This window comes from Panthera pardus, unplaced genomic scaffold, assembly GCF_024362965.1.
Source record: "Panthera pardus isolate Hobbes unplaced genomic scaffold, ASM2436296v1 HiC_scaffold_6, whole genome shotgun sequence".
Taxonomy (NCBI): domain Eukaryota; kingdom Metazoa; phylum Chordata; class Mammalia; order Carnivora; family Felidae; genus Panthera; species Panthera pardus.
The window spans coordinates 58,918,061-58,940,205 of record NW_026526991.1 but is presented as its reverse complement, the minus strand read 5'-3'; the positions used below and the strand labels follow the sequence as shown (position 1 = coordinate 58,940,205).

General features: G+C 45.2%; 1 protein-coding gene and 1 pseudogene across 4 annotated transcripts; both read left to right on the top strand.

Moving 5' to 3' along the window:
- The first annotated feature begins 384 nt into the window (after positions 1-384).
- LOC128775053 (HIG1 domain family member 2A-like) lies at positions 385-1,504 on the top strand (annotated as a pseudogene).
- A 14,581-nt stretch (positions 1,505-16,085) lies between these two features.
- On the top strand, positions 16,086-22,082 carry NABP2 (nucleic acid binding protein 2). Of its 4 annotated transcripts, none has more exons than XM_053895630.1 (7): positions 16,086-16,566; positions 18,212-18,313; positions 18,662-18,800; positions 18,913-18,984; positions 19,117-19,198; positions 19,293-19,356; positions 21,558-22,082. In XM_053895630.1, the coding sequence occupies exons 2-7, from the start codon at positions 18,235-18,237 to the stop codon at positions 21,755-21,757; spliced, it is 636 nt and encodes a 211-aa protein (XP_053751605.1). In that variant the 5' UTR covers positions 16,086-16,566; positions 18,212-18,234; the 3' UTR covers positions 21,758-22,082. The 4 variants fall into 4 exon arrangements, with proteins under 4 accessions (XP_053751605.1, XP_053751606.1, XP_019310307.1 ...); XM_053895631.1 differs by lacking the exon at positions 16,086-16,566 and adding an exon at positions 17,679-17,796; XM_019454762.2 differs by lacking the exon at positions 16,086-16,566 and adding an exon at positions 17,803-17,883.
- The last annotated feature ends 63 nt before the right edge of the window (positions 22,083-22,145 follow it).

The following is a 22,145-nucleotide window of genomic DNA, read 5'->3' as shown; positions in this document are numbered from 1 at the left end:
TTTGCCATTCCCCTCAGGACTTACATTTGTCTGGTTGCCATTTTTTACCCCTGAAACAAATCATGTTGCAATTAACACTTTGGTAACATGATTTTTTTTGAGCACAAGATCAAATCTCTCTCCTAAAACAGATTCCCAGAGGAAAAACTGCTGGGTTGAATGACAGGACTATGATTTATTTTCCTAGATAATATACTCCCTATCATCTGGAAAGGCCTTTTCAGTTTATACTACCACCAATAGTGCATAAGAATACTTTAATAATGACATTTAAAAGGAAAGGGAAAAAAAAGAAGCCTACAAAAAAAAATTTTTTTTAAAGTCTGAGACTGACCAGAGATAAGAGAAAATTCTGGCAAGAAGAGGCTCATAAAAGTCAAGGGAGTTGGAGGAAGGGGAATTTTGTTTAATGTGTACAGAGTTTCAGTTTTGCAAGATAAAAAAAGTTCTGGAGATGTTTCATAACAATGTGAGCATACTTAACATTCCTGAACCGTATACTCAAAAACAGTTAAGATGGCAAATTTTACGTTATGTGTTTTTTACCACAATAAAAAAAAAAAAGTCAAGGAAGTGGAGTGCTTAGAGGAGGAAAGGAAGTGTCAAAAGCTGCAGTCAAGACTGATTACAATAAAAAAATCAGTATTTTCTCAAAGCTGTTCCCCAGGACATGGTGGCCCCTGTTACTCTGGAGGCACCCTTTGAACCATCACAGCCCCTAGTGACCGAGGGCTTTAGCCCCAGTGTCTGCAGCACTTTGGAAAGCTTCAGGGGAAAGTTCCTTTGCAAGACCCTCAAGAACCCAGTGATAACTGTAGGCTGGCTGTGCACGTCCGGCCGCCCTAACCTACAGCCTCTACTGCTTCCATCGGGGTTAGAGCCACTGTCCTCAGCTCATTATGTGCACCCAGACTGCTGTGCAGGGCTTCATGGTTGTAGCCATCTTTGCTTGGTCTGGCTCCATCCGCTATGAAGTCTTGATCCTGAGCTCAAGACCTGGCCTTGATCTCCACAGAGATCAGGGCACCTGGGTGGCTCAGTCAGTTAAGCGTCCAACTTCAGCTCACGTCATGATCTTGCGGTTCCCAAGGTGTGAGCCCCATGTTGGGCTCTGCGCGGACAGCTCAGAGCCTGGAGCCTGCTGCAGATTCTGTATCTCCCCCTCTCTCTGCCTGTCCTCTACTCATGCTCTGTCTCTCTCTCAAAAATAAATTTAAAAAATTAAAAAAAAAAAAATCCATAGAGATCATTCCCAGCTCCATCCCAGCCCCAGGAAGCAACCACTGATCCTGTCACCTGACTTATTCCCTCATCTCCCCTGATAAGCCCCTGTGTCAACAGGGGAGAAGTGGCCAACTGTGTAACCTAAAGATATTTTTTCAGGAATCTCAGATTTGGTTCAGTTTGGGTGTTACATACTTCTATTTGTGCCCCACTTTCTCCACTTCCTACTTAATAAACTGATCCACTTGTAAAAAAAGAAAGAAAGAAAGAAGGAAAGAAAGAAAGAAAGAAGGAAGGAAAGAAAGAAAGAAAGAAAGAAAGAGAAAAAGAGAAAGAAAGAAAGAGAGAAAGAAAGAAAGAAAGAAAGAAAGAAAGAAAAAGAAAAAGAGAGAGAAAGAAAGAAAGAAAGAAAAAGAAAAAGAGAGAAAGAAAGAAAGAAAGAAAGAAAGAAAGAAAGAAAGAAAGAAATGTGAGGATGTGAGGTGAGACCGGATACCAGGGCAGATAGCAGCTGCATGCAGCTGGGAGGCACTGTGAAGAGCCAATGCAGTGCAGCATGAAGTGGGAGCCAGACTGCAGTGGTTCTGAGTGAACAAGAAGGGAGGCAGAGGGGCAGGGGCTGCAGAGAACTCTGTCAAAAGCTTGATTTCAAAAGAACTACCTGGAGGATAACAGGAGGTGGAGGAAGTGGGTTGTGTGGAGGTGTTTTTCCTTCCAGTGAGAAAGGCCCATGGATGTTGATGTACCAAGAGGAAAGTGCTAGCGAAGAAGGGGAAGTAAGACAGGAGAGAATCTGGTCACTGAGGCAGGGGTAGGCAGGAGATCCAGAAACATGTTAAACAGGAAGAGGGACACGTCTGAAGCAGGAAGGAAGAATGGCACAAAAAGCAGTCCAGATCAGTTCTCAAAAATCGTGCCAGCAAACTTTACGTGTACTTATAAATAACCCATACATTAAAAGACCAGAAAGAATCACTAAAACGTTACCAGTGGTTTTACTTGGGTGTGAGGCTAAGGATGTTTTTCTTCCACTTTTAGCACCAAATACTTTAGTAGGCATTCATTTTTTTTAGTCGCAATTCAATTTTAAATAGTCTCCTATATTATAAAAAATATATATACTTTTTAAATTTAGAAATTACTCGAGACTAAAAAATACAGGAATGCTTTTACTTTTGAAGTACGGAAATAAAAGACAGATTTTGAGCATACCCAGAAGTTTCTCCCATGGACCTGGTTAAGAGTCTTATGTTTGCTGAATTAGAATGGACTATAAGAGACCATCTGGTTTAACATCCAGGGCTGGAATCCTCTCCACAGCACCAAACAGTCAATCACCCTGTGCTTAGACACTCCTGGGAAAGGTCAAGATAGGGTGCAGCAAGAGCACAGATGAGAAACATCCAGCCCAGACTCATTTTTGTCACAGCATTCTAGAATACCTGTCCCTCTAGAACAGGGTACCCACAGCTCCGCATGCGGATTGACCAACATGGGCTACAGAAGGGCTATTACCACCTTTCTTCTCTACTTCAATTAACGCAACCTATGACTGGTTAGTCTGTCCTGAATAATAGCTACTGCCACTCTGCTAAGTCCAGACACACACACACAGAGTTGGGAGGAGGAGGAGGGGCAAGAGAAAAAGTCAAGAAGAGGAGGTACCTAAGGTAGCCTCTATAGGATAGGCAAAAATAAAATATCTGTAATTCATCTGTTCAACTGCTGACTTCACAATATCTAATTTAATATTTAATTAAATAAATTATAATTTGGTTTCTCTACAATAGCTATAACATTTATCAGAGGGGGGAGAAAAAGCATTGCTGCCTTTAAAATGCACCAGGTATGGGGGTCTCTGGGTGGCTCAGTCGTTGAGCATCCAGCTCTTGATTTTGGCTCAGGTCATGATCCCAGGATGAGCCCCGAATCGGGCTCCATGCTGAGCACAGGATCTGCTTAAGATTCTCTCTTCCGCCCCCGCTCTGTCTCTCTCTGCTTGTCCCTCAACCCCACTTGCTTGATCACTGTCTCTAAAAAAAATTTAAAAGGGGCACCTGGGTGGCTCAGTCGGTTAAATGTCTGACTTCGACTCAGGTCATGATCTCACAGCTCATGAGTTCGAGCCCTGCATTGGACTCTGTGCAGACGGCTCAGAGCCTGGAGCTTGCTTCAGTTTCTGTGTCTCCCTCTCTCTCTAGGCCCCTTCCCCACTTGCACTCTGTCTCTCTCTCTCTCAAAAATAAACATTAAAAAAACTTTTTAAATAATAAAAAATAAAAAAATAAAAAGCACCAGGTATGAAACAACTGCCAAGATACACCGTTAGGGGCGCCTGGGTGGCGCAGTCGGTTAAGCGTCCGACTTCAGCCAGGTCACGATCTCGCGGTCCGTGAGTTCGAGCCCCGCGTCAGGCTCTGGGCTGATGGCTCGGAGCCTGGAGCCTGTTTCCAATTCTGTGTCTCCCTCTCTCTCTGCCCCTCCCCCATTCATGCTCTGTCTCTCTCTGTCCCAAAATAAATAAAAAAACGTTGAAAAAAAAAAAAAAAAGATACACCGTTAAGAGAAAAAAAAACAGGGGTGCCTGGGTGGCTCAGTCAGTTGGGTGGCCGACTTCGGCTCAGGTCATGATCTCACGGTCTGTGAGTTCGAGCCCCGCGTCGGGCTCTGTGCTGAAAGCTCAGAGCCTGGAGCCTGTTTCGGATTCTGTGTCTCCCTCTCTCTGACCCTCCCCCGTTCATGCTCTGTCACTCTCTGTCTCAAAAATAAATAAACGTTAAAAAAAAAAAAATTAAAAAAATAAAAGATTTTCTCTCCGTGTGAATCCAATATTCAAATAAAGAAATAAATCTATAATTATCCTAAATTGTGAAAGAAAAGTGTTAAGGTTAAAACAAATATGTCCAAAACATTCACTAAATTAGTCATATACTATACATGTCTTAATAACATAACATACACACATAACATGTCTATACTATAATAAGGTCTGGAAAAAAGGTACTCTCGCAAGAAAAAGTTGATCAAATTGAATCACAACAAAAGAAGCAGTAAGTGGGGGTGATGGGTAAAACAGGTGAAGGAGATTAAGAGGTACAAACTTCCAATTATAAAACAAGTCATGGGGATAGAAGGATAGCACAGGGAATATAGTCAACAATATTGTAATAATGTTGCATGGGGACTGCACTTATGGTGGTAAGCAATGAGTGTACAGAACTGTCAAATCACTGTTATATATCTGAAAATAATATAACATTATATGTCAACTATACTTCACTAATAAAAATGTTTTAAAGAGAACAACAACAAAAACACAGTAAATATCCCCAAAAAGTATATACCCTTTATCTAGCAATCCTACTTCTAGGAACTTAGCCTAAGGAAATAATTAGAAGGGTGCAAAAACAATGTACTAGGTTGTTTCAGTGTTGTTCATAACAGCAAAAAAATCAAGAACACCACAAATATCCAGAATTCCTTACATCTATAAAATGCAATACCAGGAGGGGTGCCTGGGTGGCTCATTCAGTTAAGCGACAGACTTTGGCTCAGGTCATGATCTCACAGTTTGTGGGTTCAAGCCCCGTGTCGGGCTCCACGCTGACAGCTCAGAGCCTGGAGCCTGCTTCCGATTCTCTATCTCCCCCCTCTCTGCCCCTCCCCTGCTTGCACTCAGTCTCTCTCTCGAAAATAAACAAACATTAAAAAGAAAGAGATTTTAAAAAATGCAATACCAGGAGACATTAATATGACTTAGATATATTTGTTTCTTATTAATAATTTATTTAAATTACTTAAATATACTTTGTATATATCTTGTCTTATATCTTATTATATATTTATACGACAAAATGACATATTTATGCTTATTATATATGATATAGTACCGTTTTTGTTAAAAAGTATATTATGTGTGTATGCATTTATACTGGAGAGCTTCTAGGAGGATACAGAGAAGCTGTCTCTAAGTGTACTACTTTTAGTACTTTTTTAAAAAGTTTATTTATTTTTGTAACGTTTTATTTATTTTTGAGAGAGAGAGAGCACACACGAGCAGGGGAGGGGCAGAGAGAGACAGACACAGAATCTGAACAGGCTCTAGGCTCTGAGCTGTCAGCACAGAGCCCGACGCAGGGCTCGAACTTGTGAACCGCGAGATCATGACCTGAGCTGAAGTCGAATGCTTAACCGATTGAGCCACCCAGGCACCCCAGAAAAGTTTATTTATTTTGAGAGAGAGAGAGAGAGAGTGCACCCACGCGACAGAGGGACAGAGAGAGAGAGACAGAATCCCAAGCAGGCTCTGCATTGCCAGCGCACAGCCTAAGGCGGGGTTCAAACCCACAAACCAAGAGATCACAACTCCAGCCAAAACCAAGAGTGGGACACTCAACTGAGCTATCCAGGCGCCCCACTATTTTTTTTTTTTTAAGAATTTTATTTTTAAGGGGGCACCTGGGTGGCTCAATCGGTTGAGCATCCAACCTCAGCTCAGGTCATGATCTCACTGTTAGTGAGTTCAAGCCCCAAGTCAGGCTTTGTGCTGACCATGTAGAGCTTACTTCGGATTCTGTGTCTTCCTCTCTATCTGCTCCTCCCCCCACTCATGTGGGCTCTCTAAGAAATAAGTAAACATTAACAAAAATTCTATTAAAAAAAAAATTCTGTTAAATAAATGTTTATTTTTGAGAGAGAGAGCAGGCCAGTGGGCGGGGGCCAGAGGATCCAAAGTAGTAGGCTGGGGCTTGAACTCACAAACTGTGAGATCATTATTTGAGCCGAAGTTGGAAGCTTGACTGAGCCACCCAGTCTCCCCACTAGGCATTATTCTAAGCATTTCTTGAATATTAACTCATCCAATTCCTACAACTCTATGAGTTACTCTATGAGGTCGGGACTGTCATTATCCACATTTTATAGATGAGTAACAGATGCACAAAGGTTAAAAAGCTTGTCCAAAATCATACAGCTAACAAGTGGTGGAGCCAGATTCAAATCCAGGCAGACTGGCTCCAGAGCCAAGCTTTTAACCACTGCTAAGCTGCCTCCCAATTTGAAAAATTCAAGTTGCAAAATGTATGTTTTATGAATAGTATGGTCCCTTTTTTTTTTAATTTGAGAGAGAGAGCATGGGAGAGAGGGGCAGAAGGAGAGAGAGACAGAATCTCAAGCAGGCTCCACGCTTAGTGAGAAGCCCAACATGGGGCTAGATCCTATAACCCTGCGATCATGACCTGAGCTGAAATCAACAGTCAGATGCTCAATGACTGAGCCACCCAGGTGTCCTGGTCCCATTTATATAAAAAACAATTTAAAAAATAAAATTAGGGAGACCTGGCTCAGAAAGGACTTAAAAATCTTTAAAAAATAAAACTTAATTATGTGTATTGTACACATTTTAAAAAATTTTTTGTGTTTATTTTTTTTTGAGAGAGAGAGAGACAGAGAGAGACAGAGCATAAGAGGCAGAGGGGCAGAGAGAGGAGACAGAATCTGAAGCAGGCTCCAGGCTCTGAGCTGTCAGCACAGAGCCCGACATGGGGCTCGAAGTCACAGAGTGCAAGATCATGACCTGAGCTGAAGTCAGAGGCTTAACTGACTGAGCCACCCAAGTGCCCCTGTACATATTTTTTAAACACTTATTTTAAGTTTATTTATGTGAGAGACAGTACGTGCACGTGAGTGCTTGAGCAAGGGAGAGGCAGAGAGAGAGAGAGAATCCCAAGCAGGTTCCTCATTATCAGTGCAGAGCTTGAAGTGGGGCTCGAATTCACAAACCATGAGATCATGACCTGAGCTAAAATCAAAGGTTGGCTGCTTAACCAACTGAGCCACCCAGGCTCCTTTAACGTTTATTTTTGAGAGAAGCAGGCTCTGAACTGACAGTAGAGAACCTTATTCGGAAGCTGGAACTCAAGAACCACAAGATCATGACCTGAGCCAAAGTCAGACACTTAACTGACTAAGCTACCTAAGCGCCCCTATTGTATACATTAAAAAATTTAAATACTAAGAGGAGTGCCTGGGTGGTCGGGTCAGTTGAGCCTCTGACTCTTGATTTTGGCTTAGGTCATGATTTCAGTTTGTGAGTTCGAGCCCCATGTCTGGCTCTGCACTGACGGTGTGGAGCCTGCTTGGGATTTTCTCTCTGGGCTCCTCGTCCACTCATGCTCTCTCTCTCACTTCCTCTTTCTCAAAATAAATAAAAAGTTTTAAAAAAATCTAGATGCTAAGATTTTACTTTTGTTTTTATTTTATTTTTTTAGTTATTTTGTAAGAGAGTGCATATGCATAAGGGGGAGGGGCAGGGGGAAGAGAGAGAGAATCTCAAGTAGGCTCTGGGCCCAGTGTGGAGCCCAGTGTGGGCTCTTGGGGCTCATTCTCACAGCTGTGAGATCATGACCTGAGCCGAAATCAGGAATCAGACAAAATCAGGAGTCAGACGCTTAACTGACTGAGCCACCTAGGCGCCCCTGCACTTTCTCTCTTGCACTTTCTCTTTTCTTTCTTTCCTTTCTTTCTTTTTTTTCTTTTTTCCTTCCTCTTTCTTTCTTTCTTTCTTTCTTTCTTTCTTTCTTTCTTTCTTTCTTTCTTTTTCTTTATTTCTTTCTTCCTTCCTTCCTTCCTCCTTCCCTCCCTTTTTCTTTCTTTCTTTCTTTCTTTCTTTCTTTCTTTCTTTCTTTCTTTCTTTCTTTCTTTCTTTTATTTAAATCCAAGTTAGTTAACATATAGTGTAATGGCTTCAGGAGAATTTAGTGATTCATCACTTACACACAGCACCCAGTGCTCACACTAACAAGCGCCCTCCTTAATGCCCATCCCCCCACCCAACACCCCTCCAGCAACCCTCAGTTTGTTCTCTGAATTTAAGGGTCTCTTATGGTTTGCCTTCCTGTTTTTATCTTATTCTTCCTTCCTTTCCTCTTTTTTCATCTGTTTTGTTTCTTAAAGTCCACATGAGTGAAATCATACGATATTTATCTTTCTCTGACTGACTTATTTCGCTTAGTATTATATATTCTAGCTCCATCCACGCTGTTGCCAATGGCAAGATTTCATTGTTTTTTTCCTTTTTTTAAATTTTTTTTAATGTTTACTTATTTTTTAGAGAGAGAGAGAGAGGAAGCAGTGGAGGAACAGAGAGAGAGGGAGACACAGAATCCAAAGCAGGCTCTAGGCTCTGAGCTGTCAGCACAGAGCCCAATGCAGGGCTCGAACCCACAAACTGGGAGATCATGACCAGAGCCAAAGTTGGAGGCTTAACCAACTGAGCCACCTAGGCACCCCTTTAAGTTTATTTATTTATTTTGAGAGAGAAAGAAAACAGAAGCAGGGGAGGGGCAGAGAGAGAAGGGGAGAGAGAGAGAATCCCAAGCGGGCTCCACACCATCAAAGAAGTGCCCAAAGTGGGGCTCAATCCCATGACTATGAGATCATGACCTGAGCCAAAGTTGGACATTTAACTGACTGAACCACCCAGGCATCCCAAGATTTCATCTCTTTTTGATCGCCGATTAATATTCCATTGTATATATATACCACATCTTTATCCATTCATCAGGTGATGGACATTTGGGCTTTTTCCATAATTTGGCTATTGTTGATAGTGCTGCTATAAACATTGAGGTGCATGTACCCATTCGAATCAGCATTTTGTATCCTCTGAATAAATACCTAGTTGTGCTTTCGTTTTATCTTTTTTTTTTTTTTAACTCTTCTTAACATTTATTTATTTCTGAGAGAGAGAGAGTGTGTTGAGCAGGAAATGGACAGAGAGAAGGGGAGAGAAAGAATCTGAAGCGGGCTCCAGGCTCTGAACTGTCAGCACAGAGCCTGACATGGGGCTCGAACCCATGAACCGTGAGATCATGACCAGAGCTGAAGTCACTTAAACCAACTAAGCCACCCAGGCACCCCTGCACTTTCATTTTAAATCAATGCTAACAACATTGTCTCAAGGAGGAATACAAATTCTGCAACTTATCTTAATGGGGTCTCAGGAGATCTCCCATCCCAAAATAAACAGAACAGAACTTGCCTCTGTTAGCAAAGGATGGCCAGAGCGCATGGGAAGCCATGAGTCAGGGTTAGGAGCTACAAGTTTACCACCAAAAAGTCAGGGTTTACAAAGCTCTAGGGAGATGCTGGCCACTGTTCTTTCTAAATCAAAAGTCCCTCTATGTGCTCAGAGATTCCCCTGTTTTACCCACTCTTACACAATTGCATTCTTTCAGGGGTGCAGCCTCAAGAATTAAGGGGAAATTTAGATTTCTCATCTGAGTAGGGTATTCGCTATTTGTCATCTGTAGGAAACAAACATCATATACAACTTTGGAAGCCAGCTCCTTGCCCTGCCCTCAAGCAGATAATCAAGCTGATGGGCTAGGCTCCTTGATTATTCTTTCTACTCTCTGGGACTCTGAACATGGCTATGAGGCTGTCATAGGGGCAGACTATCATTCCAAGGGGAATGCCCCACAAGAACTCAACTGCTCACTGCCCTGGAGGCAGAAACCTTAATAAAACTGAAACCACAGGGACCTCAAGAGTCACAGCCAGTGACCATAGCCACCGGAAGCACAGTTTCCTGGATATTTCCCTTGAGTTGTAGAACAAAAAAAGGCCTTGGAAGGTTTCACTCAACTGGGGAGCGGAACTAAAGTAGCACTGAGGTGTCTGTCCCTTCAGGCTATAGGAGTTTGGCCAACCTCCCTAATTTGAACATCCTAAAGACTGCATTCCCAGCCTTCTTTTCTGTAGGCCAGAACTCAATGTTATGTTACTTTATCTCCTTACTGTTACACTGGGGTCTCTCTATATAGTTCTGGTCAGTATTATAAAAATGCAAGAGCTTTCTCCTATCCCTTTCTATAACCTTTTAACCTGCTGTTGCAGTTGTTTCCTCTGGTCTACCTCTGGAAAGAGCTAGGAATTCAAAACAGATTGTTCCTAAAGGAACCTGAACATTTAGCCTCCTTTATTCAGGGTTTCTTGAACCCATGAACAGATGTGCAAATCATGCACACTGTCTCTTTTTGTCAGACGCATGTGAGCACCCACACACACAAAGATAAATATCAGAGAAGCCACTCTAACTATAATTCATATTTTAGAGTAAAAAGGACATGCTGTTACCAATCCTTGGCAAAAGCATAAAGGTAAAGGCCAGGTATACGTATCGTAGACTCACTTCTATCAATTCTCCCTTCTCCTTGCCCTGACTACAACAGATGTGCAGAGGCTGAGGATTCTCTAGCCCCAATTACTACAAACCACCAGACACATGGCTAGAGGGCCCCATAACCTGCTCCAGTGTAAAGAAACAGGTAATGTCTAGGAATTTCAATCTAGTGAATAAAATTAACTGGTGAAGGGTCTCACATTTCATTACAAATCTTCCTGTCTCTTGGTGAATGGAAAAAAAGGAAACGGAGTTGGGAATACAGAAACCTGAGACCCAGCTCTAGCTCCACAACGGACCAAATGTGTGACCTTGGGCAAATTACTTAACCTCTCTGGGCCTCAGTTTCCATACTCCACAAGAAATGAAGCATCTTGGACTACATAAATTCTAAGGTGCTCTACAAATTACATGATTCTGAGTTTCAGCATATAAAACAAAAATATCTAAATTAGGAGGTAGGGGCGTCTGGGTGGCTCAGTCAGTTGAGCAACCAACTTTGGCTCAGGTCATGATCTCATGCTTCGTGGGTTTGAGCCCTGAGTCAGGCTCTGTGCTGACAGCTGAGAGCCTGGAGCCTGTGTTTCCTATGTAGGATTCTGTGTCTCTCTCTCTCTGCTGCTCCCCCACTCCTGCTCTGTCTCTCTGTCTCTCTCTCTCTTGCTCTCAAAAATACACATTTAAAAAAAGAAAAAAATATTGAAAAAAATAAATTAGGGGTAATTACATTATACAAGGTGCCTTATGACTAACTGACCTTCCTCTTTTTAGGCAACTCTCTTGACTTTTTTTTTTTTAAGTTTATTTGAGAGAGAGAGAGTATGTGACCAGGGGAGGAGCAGAAAGAGAAAGAGAGAGAGAGAGAGAGAGAGAATATCCCAAGCAGGCTCCACACTGTCAGCACAGAGCCCAATGTGGGGCTCGAACTCATGAACGATGAGATCATGACCTGAGCCGAAATCGGAGTCAGACTGCTAAAAGCAACTGAGCCACCCAGGTGCACCCAGCCCCTTTTTTAAAAAATTTCTAATGTTTATTTATTTCTCAGAGGGAGAAAGAGAGAGAAAGAGACAGAGCACAAGTGGGGGAGGGGCAGAAAGAGAGACACAGAATCCGAAGCCGCTCCAAGCTCTGAGCGGTTAGCACAAAGCTGGAAACAGGGCTCAAACTCGTGAACCGCTCAAACTCGTGAACCGAGAGATCATGACCTGAGCCGAAGACGGTTAAGGATACTTAACAGAATGAGTCACCCAAGTGCCCCGCCTTTTTTTTTTTTAATGTTTGTTTATTTTTGAGAAAGAGAGAGAAAGCGCATACATGGGAGGAGCACAAAGAGGGGGAGACAGAGGATATGAAGTGGACTCCACGCTGACAGCAAAGAGCCAAATACAGGACTTGAACCCACCAACCGTGACATCATGACCTAAGCCAAAGTCATACATTTAACCGACTGAGCCCACCCAGACACCTCAACTTTCTCGACTTTTTAAGTGAAAGGAAGTGGTATTTTTTTCTTTAAGCAGCAGAGTCCTTAGACTGAAGTCACTCCTCCTCTTAGAGAAATTACTTCTGAGGAACTAAATTTCCTCACTTGTGAGATGAGGGGATGGGCTACATTGTCCCAAAGGTTCTGTTTAATTCTAGAATGCTGTGATCCATACTAGATTTACCACAGTGAGGGTAGGTGGGTTGGTTGGTTTATTTATTTATTTATTTTTTTAGTAAGCTCTATGCCCAACAGGGGGCTTGAACTCATGATCCCACAATCAAGAGTCCCCTGAGATCAAGAGTCACATGGTCTACTGACTGAGTGAGCCATGCACCCCACCACAAAGGATTTCAAAATTAAAATTCCTTTAGCATATTTTAATTGGTTCAATTTACAAAAGAATCCAGAGGGCACACAATTCAAGAATGTACTTAACACTTGAAGGGAAGCCTACTAGGCCTCAAAGGGCAGCAAAGACCTTCCACTTAGTCACCAGCACCAAGCACTCTGTGTGGTTGCCCCAAATCTCATCTTCATTCTCTATACACAGCCCCCTTGCCAAAAGAGGCATGTAAAAGATACAGAAAACACAATCCTTGTCCTCAAACTAAGGTGTAGGCTTGAGTCCAATGAGTGAGTATATGCAAGATATAAAACACATTAAAAAAACATAAAATTTACTAAGCAGTTTTCCAAGTAAAGGTTACTGTAAGATATAAATAGGCACAGAACAGACTGATGTGGATTAATCACAGAAAGCTTTATGCAGAAGAATTTCAAGAATCAGGTTTTCAAAAGCAGAAGGAACTCAGATAGGATGAGAAGAGACCTGAATTCTGGAATGGGATTCTGAATCAAGGCTCTTTACCTTCCAAGTGTTGGGGGGTAGGCTCCCTGTTCACAAGGCTCCAACCCCCTGATGCCTCCACTCAGTGCCACTCAGGAGACGCTCCCAGTAACCCATCTTGTTGGCTATTCTCCGACTGAGTCTTCCTTCCTAGTGACAAGCTCCATCGCCAAGGGGATGGATGTGATGTCACAATCAGGAGCACTCTATTAATAGGAACAAGGAAGAAAAAGGTGAGTCAGGGGAACTACCTCCACTTGGCAGTGAGACTAGACAGATTGGATCTGGCAGTTGGTTGAGGAGGAGGAGGAGACAATTCCATTAAGGCCTACAGGTTTCAGAGCTGAGGACACAGCACTAACTTCTAAGGATGGAGGTTACTGGCTAAGAAATCACACACACACACAGTCCAAGAGATTCAAACAGAGCTGAGAGAGGCAGAGAAAGGGACAAGAATAAATATGAAGAAGCACTGTTTGAGACAGAAAGATTCTCTTACTCGGTGTACACAACCACAAATAATGTCAATGATTCCAGATCTGTGGCTATACAACGCACAGATCAATGATACCTTATATGCACAGTATGATGCTTAAATGTTTCCCAAATGCTTTCACATAAATTACTGAATTCATGTAAAAAGAATTCTAATCCCACCCTCCAACTGGAAAATACTATTTCATAAGAAGATACTCAAGAATGTTCATACAGGTGTGATTCTACTTCCCAAGTCAGAAAATATTCCTGAGGGTATCAGGCTTTATTAAAAAGGTGGGGGGGGGGCCACAGGGGGGCGCTTGGGTGGCTCAGTGGGTTAAGTGTCCAACGGCTCAGGTTATGATCTCGAGGTTCATGGGTTTGAGCCCCATATCAGGCTCTGTGCTGACAGCTCAGAGCCTGGAGCCTGCTTTGGATTCTGTGTCTCCCTCTCTCTCTGCCCCTCCCTTGCCCACACTCTGTCTCTCTCTCTCTCTCAAAAATAAATAAACACTAAAAATTTTTTTTTCTTTTTTTAATGAAGAGACGGTGAAACAGGAAATTATTCCAGACTGGGCAACTGGGAATACTAGAGGTAGCAGTATGAATAGGCAGACTAGACTCTCATTACTAAAAGAATGGAACCAAGAGGGACAAGGCTTCAGATGAAGGGTGCTGAGAGATCTACTCAATACTACACAGGAGCATAGCAACTATTCCAACTCCTCTTGTCAACATCACATGGCTATCAATAGATTAAGGGCTGCATAACAAAGGAATAGGATGATGATAATTTTTATACATAAAACTGAGATTATTTCATCTTCTGAGCCTGGCACACACACTGATTAGTTCACTATACTCATCAGCCACAACACGTTTTAGCGTGGCATTTTTAAACTAACAGAGCGATAAATGTGCAATGCCAGACCCACTTTCTATTTGAGGGGTTGGGGGTGGGAGTTGTTTCTCCCTCATCCATAACACAAAGGAGAATATAATGCTGCTTCCATTTTGACAACACCCTATCTCCCAACAGCCTGACATATGCACCTGTACTCCACGAAATGCTTCCACGAACCACTGCTGTTGGCTATACTCAGTCTTCTACTGACAAGCTCCAGACTCAGAAAGCAAACTGTTACCCACTCTTGGGAAAAAAACAATCTTACTCTGATGCTCCCTTAGCCAGAACAAAACAGGATTTTTCAACTGAGAGGAGGACCAGGAGTCAGGAGACGGGTTGTGGTCCCAGCTCTGCCAACTGTATGACTTTAAACAAGCCAAGTATCCTTTCTATAGTTTTTAATGTCTTCACCCGACAAGTAGGGAAGATACCTGCCTTATCTACCTAATATGTTGTACTAGAACAATCAGAGACATAATAAATGTGAAAACATACTGAATACAGCTATGTCTCAGGTAAGGTTTTGTAGTAATAAAATGCAAAATAAATTTAAGAGTACTGAAGGCAGGTGAGGGAATGCTTGAAAGAAGCTTGGTTCCTTTTTAATTACTAGGAACCAGGCCCAGCCACAGAGTCGGCTGGACACACAGGGTAGTACCACTATCATATCACTCAGATTCCCTAATACTAGTCTACCCCATTCCTATCTGGAGGGAAACTATCAGCCAGCAACACTATCAGTTTCTTGTCCTATTGTCAGACTCTAAAACCACCTGTATAGGAAGTGATTAGACTGTCACTATCACAGCCCATCCCCCATGAACAGTGGCTCCTTAATAGCCACACTTGTTGTTAGGTGGAATGAAGTCAGTTTGTGAATGGGGAAGATGTCAGTCCCTCAAGCAAAACACTCTCACCTCTCTTAGTTTTCTGCTCCTTCTCCAGCCCCCTCCTTCCCACTCCCCAATTTCACAGAGTTCTGGGTTGGGGAAGGCTTTCCGGTGAGTGAAGTCTGCATAAAGGGCCTGGCTGCAAACCCAAGGAAGGGATGTAAGGAATGTGAGATTCCTTCACGGAGGGGGGGAGGGGGGGGGGAAGGAATGGAGAAGGAAGACAAGGCTGCCAAAGACAAGGCACGGGAGAGGAGCCAAGCTATGGCGCTTCGAGGGCGGGGGTTCAGGTTCCGCCACCCCTGCCCAGGCTGGCCCCCAGAATATTCCCTTCCTCCCCTCTCAACCCGTCAACACTGCCCATTTAAATACCACGTTGCAACCCCAGGTCCCTTCTTTCCTGTCCTCCAGCCAGCCCAGACCCCCTCCCGCACTTAAGGCTACCCTACTCCAATGGACCTCCCCCGCAACCCACCCTCCAGCGCCCCTTTCTCACCTCCCGACTCCTCCCTATCCCTGTTCCCTTGTTCCATTTTTCATCTTTACTCCTAACCCTTCTCCTGACCTCCAATATCTCGAACCCGTGCCCCAATCCCGGTGGGACATCGCCCCCTCCCCTCCCACACCCTCTTTTAGGTGGGAGCCGGCGCAGGCGCAGTACGCACCGCCCTGGAAGCGGTCTGGACTCTCCGTACCCCGGCCCAGCTGAAGCTGAGGCCGCAGCGGCCACGGAATAGCTCGGGTGCCGGGTCCCAGCCTTTCCTGGGAGGGGAAGGGGAAGGGGAAGGAGAGGAAAGGTTCCAACCACTCGTCGCCTTGTGAGACGGATCCCTTGCCCCGCCTACCACTGCTACGCAACCCGGCGGAATCTCGTCACCAAACTCCGCCTCTCTGTTTAACTCGGACCTAGACTAGACGCCAAGAGCGACCAACGAGGAGGGAGGAAGGTTAGCCGGGCCTCCTCTCTACACCGGAAATCTTTATGATCCCAACGAGGACTATATAGCCATCTGGGAGGGAGAACTCTATGTTCTTCCCAGCATGAGTGTTGGGGGCGGAGCCGGAGGCTAGCTCCCGGGAGGCAGAGGCTACGCTTTGGAGAGGTGTACGTGTCCCATCTCCTAAAGTTGATGCCACGAGGTGCGAGATCGTTGCGAGGAGGCTGGCCTGCAGTGTGACCTGCCATCTCCCGTTACCAGAGTGGTGGTCAGCATCCCGGAGCTTCCCGAACCTATGACTTATAGTCACGGGAGTGGATACGGCGACCACGGGGTGGAGAATTGGAGTGTCTAACCGCAAAGCTTTAATCTAGCGTGCCCAACGGGTTCCCTACCTCTCCTCGCCGCACTCCTGTTGTGTCTACGTTGGCTCTCCGGACACTCATAGAGTTCCCTGAAGCACCTAAGGGCAGGGAAGGGAGATAAAATGTCCCTCTTCCTAGGTTGTGCCTTGATTTCCTTGGGATACGACACCGTAGTTGAGGGGTGTGGGCAGGAGAGAACCTGGGATCCGAGGAAAATCAAGGCGGAGCCTAAAGCTCTCTAGAAGGTAAGGGATTAATTAAACCAAAGCATTACAACTACATGACCTCTTAAGCTAATCTGATATTAAACACTATTTGTTATGGATATTCGCTAAACAAATGGTAGTGCTTTGTACATATGTAATTGGTTTATACACAACATTACAGAACTAGAACCTTTTGTTGATTTTCTAACAAATCCCAAGGGGAACTAAAGGTTTGGGCCTCCTCTGTTAAATCCTCTGGGGTCTGGGAGAGGAGGCGGGCCAGACCCTGGGATCTAGTGAGGTAAGTACATTAGGAAGAGGTGTCTTTCAGACTCTGAGAGAGACTAATGCAAATGCTGTTCTCTGTGCCCCGGGTTCCATTCTTTCAAAAAGGGTGTCTGCCTCTGGTGTGAAGGCCACTTTTTCCAAAACCCTGACCGCGCTGGGCCGTGCATTAAAAATGAGGACCCCAGGGGCGCCTGGGTGGCTCAGTGGGTTAAGCGGCCGACTTCGGCTCAGCTCATGATCTCACAGTCTGTGAGTTCGAGCCCCGCGTCGGGCTCTATGCTGACAGCTCAGAGCCTGGAGCCTGTTTCAGATTCTGTGTCTCCCTCTCTCTGACCCTCCCCCGTTCATGCTCTGTCTCTCTCTGTCTCAAAAATAAATAAACTTTAAAAAAAATTAAAAAAAAATGAGGACCCCAAATCAGGAATAGAGATAAGGATTATAGCAGTGGGAAAAGAAAGTACCTGTGTGCTAAGCACTGCCTTTTATATAACTTACGTTTTCTTGTCTGCAAAATGCAATTACATATTTAAGAATTATCGAGAAAACAACTGCGGAGCCTGTTTCAGACTTTTGACCACTGTGTTCCAAAACCTCTGGTCCTTTCTCCAGTGTCATGTCTTAAAGAGAAAATTTCAGAGCCTAGGTACATCCTCCCAGTAAAGGAAAGGAAAAGTGGGACTCGAGGCGCCTCCTGGTGGTCAATCTTTCTCCTGGCCAAGCCAACCACCTACCAGGCTCCTTTAATACCTAAAATCCGCCCCTTTTGCGGCGCGTGAATCTTGGATCCCGGTTGGCTGGGCGGGGTCCAGCGGCGGGCGCGGGGCGCGCCGGGACAGTGCTGATTGGTCCGAGGCGGCCAGCCGGAAACTTCCGAGAATGTCCGTACTCCCGCGTTCCACCGCGCTGCATCCGGCGGCAGCGGGGCCTGTGGCTCCCCCTGCGGGCGGCTCTGCTGCGTGCACTGTCCGGCCTGCGGGCTGGGTGGGTGGTGGGTGGTGGGCTGTGGGTGGGGGAGGGGATGGACCGAGTCCTGAGTTGTCCGGATGAGGGTTCGGGAAGGTTTGGCGAGTAAGATTCCATTCCTTGGGTCTGCACCAGTTTCCCTACCCGCCCCCACCCCCACCCCGTCTCCGTCGGCTCCCCGACTTCTGGGCTTGAGACTGAAAGAGCATCCCGGGACGGGGCCTTCCAGTCCCGAAGCAGCCTATACAGAGACCCTGAAATTCTGATCTTGAAGTTGGAGGCTCCTGGGGAAGTTGGTTTATAACCTTTTAGAAGAATTAGAGGATTTGCGGCTGCCTGACCCCAGCCTAGTGTGGTAGGTAGGCCTTGGGAAATGGAGCATAAGGGCAAAGACTCCAAGACTTGAGCCATCATTCCCCTTTCCCCCTTCTAGTGTAGTGCGGAGGCTCAGGCAGCATGACGACGGAGACCTTCGTTAAAGATATCAAGCCTGGGCTCAAGAATCTGAACCTCATCTTCATTGTGCTGGAGACAGGTGGCTATTCTGGGATGGTGGGACCCCTGCGCGGGGGTTCTCAGGGTTGGGGAGGGGGCAGGAGGGGAAGAGCACCACCTCCTCTGTTAATTAGCTACCGGGATGTCAGGGTGCACCCCAAAACGCTGCTTACGCGGAATCTCCTACACCCTGGCCTGGAGAGTTGTAGTCGAGTGCAGAGTAGATGGAACTCGCCAGATCCAAGCCTCCAGCGCCACTCAGGCCTCTTTCCATTCAGTGCCCTCTCCATGGTGCTGTCCCTCCACTCCCCCTCACCCACCCATACCTAGATCTCATCCCTCTGACCCTCCCTTCACCTCCACCCCAACATTTGTCTGTTCCTTCCAGGCCGAGTGACCAAGACAAAGGACGGGCACGAGGTTCGGACCTGCAAGGTGGCCGACAAAACTGGCAGCATCAATATCTCTGTGTGGGACGACGTGGGCAACCTGATCCAGCCTGGAGACATTATTCGGCTCACCAAAGGGTAACTCCTGGTTATTCCTGGCTATCCAAGGCTAGTAAGTCAAGGGGGTTAGAGTTAACAGTCCCTATAACTCTTCTGAGTACTCTGAGTCCTACTTTTCGTGCCCCCACAGGTACGCTTCAGTATTCAAAGGTTGTCTGACACTATACACTGGACGTGGGGGTGATCTTCAAAAGATTGGAGAGTAAGTGTTTTGGGGATTGGGATGCAGAAGCACCAGCCAGCATAAGGGTATATAGTCCATGTCTTGTATCTAGACCTTTCTCAGGCCTCCAGAGGCTGGGTCTGAGGCTTCAACTAATTTCTCCCTTTGCAGATTCTGTATGGTTTATTCTGAGGTTCCTAACTTCAGTGAGCCAAACCCAGAGTACAGTGCCCAGCAGGCACCCAATAAGACGGTGAGTCCCATGGCCTTGATATGGGGAAAGAGGGTAGGTCCAGCCAAGAAGCATGGTAGGGAACAAGGTCTGAGTATTTAATTTGTGCCTTCAGGTCCAGAACGACAGCAGCCCTACGGCTCCCCAGCCTACCACCGGACCCCCTGCCGTTTCTCCAGGTAAACCTTTCCCTTCCATCTGCTGGTTCTCTCCCTAGCATGGAAAGATGCATTGCCCTCATCCTTTTTCCCAATTTGTCTTCTTTCCATGTATCCCCTTCCACCTAATTCTCCCAGTTCTTTTGTAAGTCCTTGTGGGGAAAATATTTGGGGACCTGTTTCTGTCACTGATAGGGCTCTGGTACTCTTTTGCCACTACCACTCAAGGACACAAATGAAAACAGTTTATCCAACAAGATTGCACTCCTTTATTCAAGCTTGTTTCTCTCTGCTTCTTCTCTGGCAGGTCCTTGTCCTTTCCCCCTTGTCCTTTTGACTCATTACATGGCTCTAACATGGATGTATATGACTTAACATGCAGTCTACACTGTACAGAGTTAGGGCACCAAGTAGTTCCCTTTGGGGAGTCACCACTCTTCTTGAAACTAAAGACCCTTCTTCTAGCCTGTGGACCTCAGGATTATGATTCTTCCATCTGATATACTGCAAGACCCTGTTTTTTGGTCTCTTGCTTTTGATTAGAATCACCCACCAACACCACCTCCTTCGTCCCCTGGCTTCTCTTTAGGAACTGGGTTTCACTGGTCTTTTTCTCCTTCTGGGTAATCTCCCGGCTGAGCCTACTACTGCCTGGGTGTTCGACTCCTCTTGCCTCTGATCTGTGTCTTAGGTTTCTCCCTGTGACACTAGGCTTCAGGCTGCTTCTACCCTTGCTCAGTCTGTGTCTACATCCCTAGTTACCATGGTTTTCAGAATTGTTTGTGTCAGAACCACTGGGATCATGGTTTTTTTGGAAACACCATGAAATAACATTTAATTCCACCATAAAAATCAGCATCCATATTTTCACTGGAAAATATGACTGTTACATATGCCCAGGTCTCCATAACTATAACTTATAAAAAGTATTTTAAATAAGGTACATTTAAGCCTGTTTGGCCCTAATGCTCATTTGCCAGATGTTTGTTCACTTTGTTATCTGCTAACAGGTGCAAAAGTCTTAATAAAAAGCATGTCTGGCGTAAGAACTTAACATTAACTCCCTATGTACTCCTAACTTTTTCTGTGAATTGAGGAAAAGGCATTATTTTTCCATTCTGGCAACAGATATCTTAGTCTGGTGGAACAGCCTGGGTCCAAGCAGATATGTGGTTTAAGAATCACTAGCCTATGACTTCTACCCCTTTTAGGGTTCATAGTGCCCTCTGTATAAGAGACACAGGCCTCTGTCTTCATTTGACAAACATAGATGAGGAATGCCAAGGAATAAAAACACAGCACCTGCCTTTAGGAGCTTGTAGTCTATGAAGGAGATGGTCCTACAGATGACACACTGGTAGGGGCAAGGGTAGTGATGTGCACAGTTGTAGGAGCTCAAGGAAATCATCTCACACACCTGGCTCCAATCAAACATGTGAAATATACACCAAAATGTTACTTATCATTTTGAGGGTGTGCGTAATATTTTTTTTTCCTATTCCTATCTTTATTTTCTTTTTTTTTTTATTGTTTTTATTTTTATTTTTAATTTTTTTTAACGTTTTATTTATTTTTGAGACAGAGTGAAAGCATGAACAGGGGAGGGGCAGAGAGAGAGGGAGACACAGAATCAGAGGCAGGCTCCAGGCTCTGAGCCATCAGCCCAGAGCCTGACGTGGGGCTCGAACTCACGGACCGCAAGATCGTGACCTGAGCTGAAGTCGGACGCTTAACCGACTGAGCCACCCAGGCGCCCCCCTATCTTTATTTTCCAAAATGAAGATGTATGTATCATCGTGATACCCACCACACTTTCCTTTTTTAAAGCTGCTTCTTACATAACACAGAAGCTTTGGGTCCTTCCCCTTCCCATGCTTCTCCAGTTTTACAAAGACTTTCGACAAAGGGGCATTTTGTCAGAGGTCCTTAAGCCTAGAGCTAAACAGCGAATGCTAGGTCTGACCTCCATGATACAAAGGTGAATGGAAGAGAAGAATATCACACTAGGATTCACGTAGCAACTTCCCAAATGATTGAGTCTTCTCAGGGCTCCATTTGTACAACCCCTGCTCTTTACAACGGGTCCAGCTGGCCTGAATGTGCCGCTGTGCTTGATGAAGACTGTGCTACTCTCTAGGGCATAGAGGGAGGCCTTGGGGATGGACCTCTCTCCTACCTTAGTTTTCTAATTCCTGTGTTTCTTCCCCTTCTCCCACTACTAGCCTCTGAGACCCAGAACGGGAATGGACTGAGTGCCCCACCAGGTCCTGGTGGTGGCCCGCACCCTCCTCACGCACCCTCGCACCCTCCCAGCACCCGAATTACCCGAAGCCAGCCCAACCACACAGCTGCCGGCCCTCCTGGCCCCTCCAGCAACCCTGTCAGTAACGGCAAAGAGACCCGGAGGAGCAGCAAGAGATAGCAAGACATTCTTCCTCCCTTCCCACCACCCACTATAGCCCAAGTGTCTCCTAGAGAACACAGCCTTTTACTAGGCTGCTGGCTTGTGGGGGGTGGGAGTCGATAGGCAGCAGTATTTTATCCACTGAATTTCACTGGAGGGGTGGTGAGCAGTTGGCCTTATCCACCCTAAGCCCATGCTCCCTGCCTTACCCAGCTAGATCTGCCTATCCCTGGGGATTCAAGGCCCTCTTTCCCTTTAGAAACGACAGTCACAGTCTGTTTCTTGTGTGTGTGATGTGGAAATCAAATCGAATCTCTCCTTCCTAATAAATGTTACCACTCTGTACTGGACTCCTTTGCTTTTCATGGGAAAATGAAGAGGTTAGCAGTCAGACATGTGGGAAAGT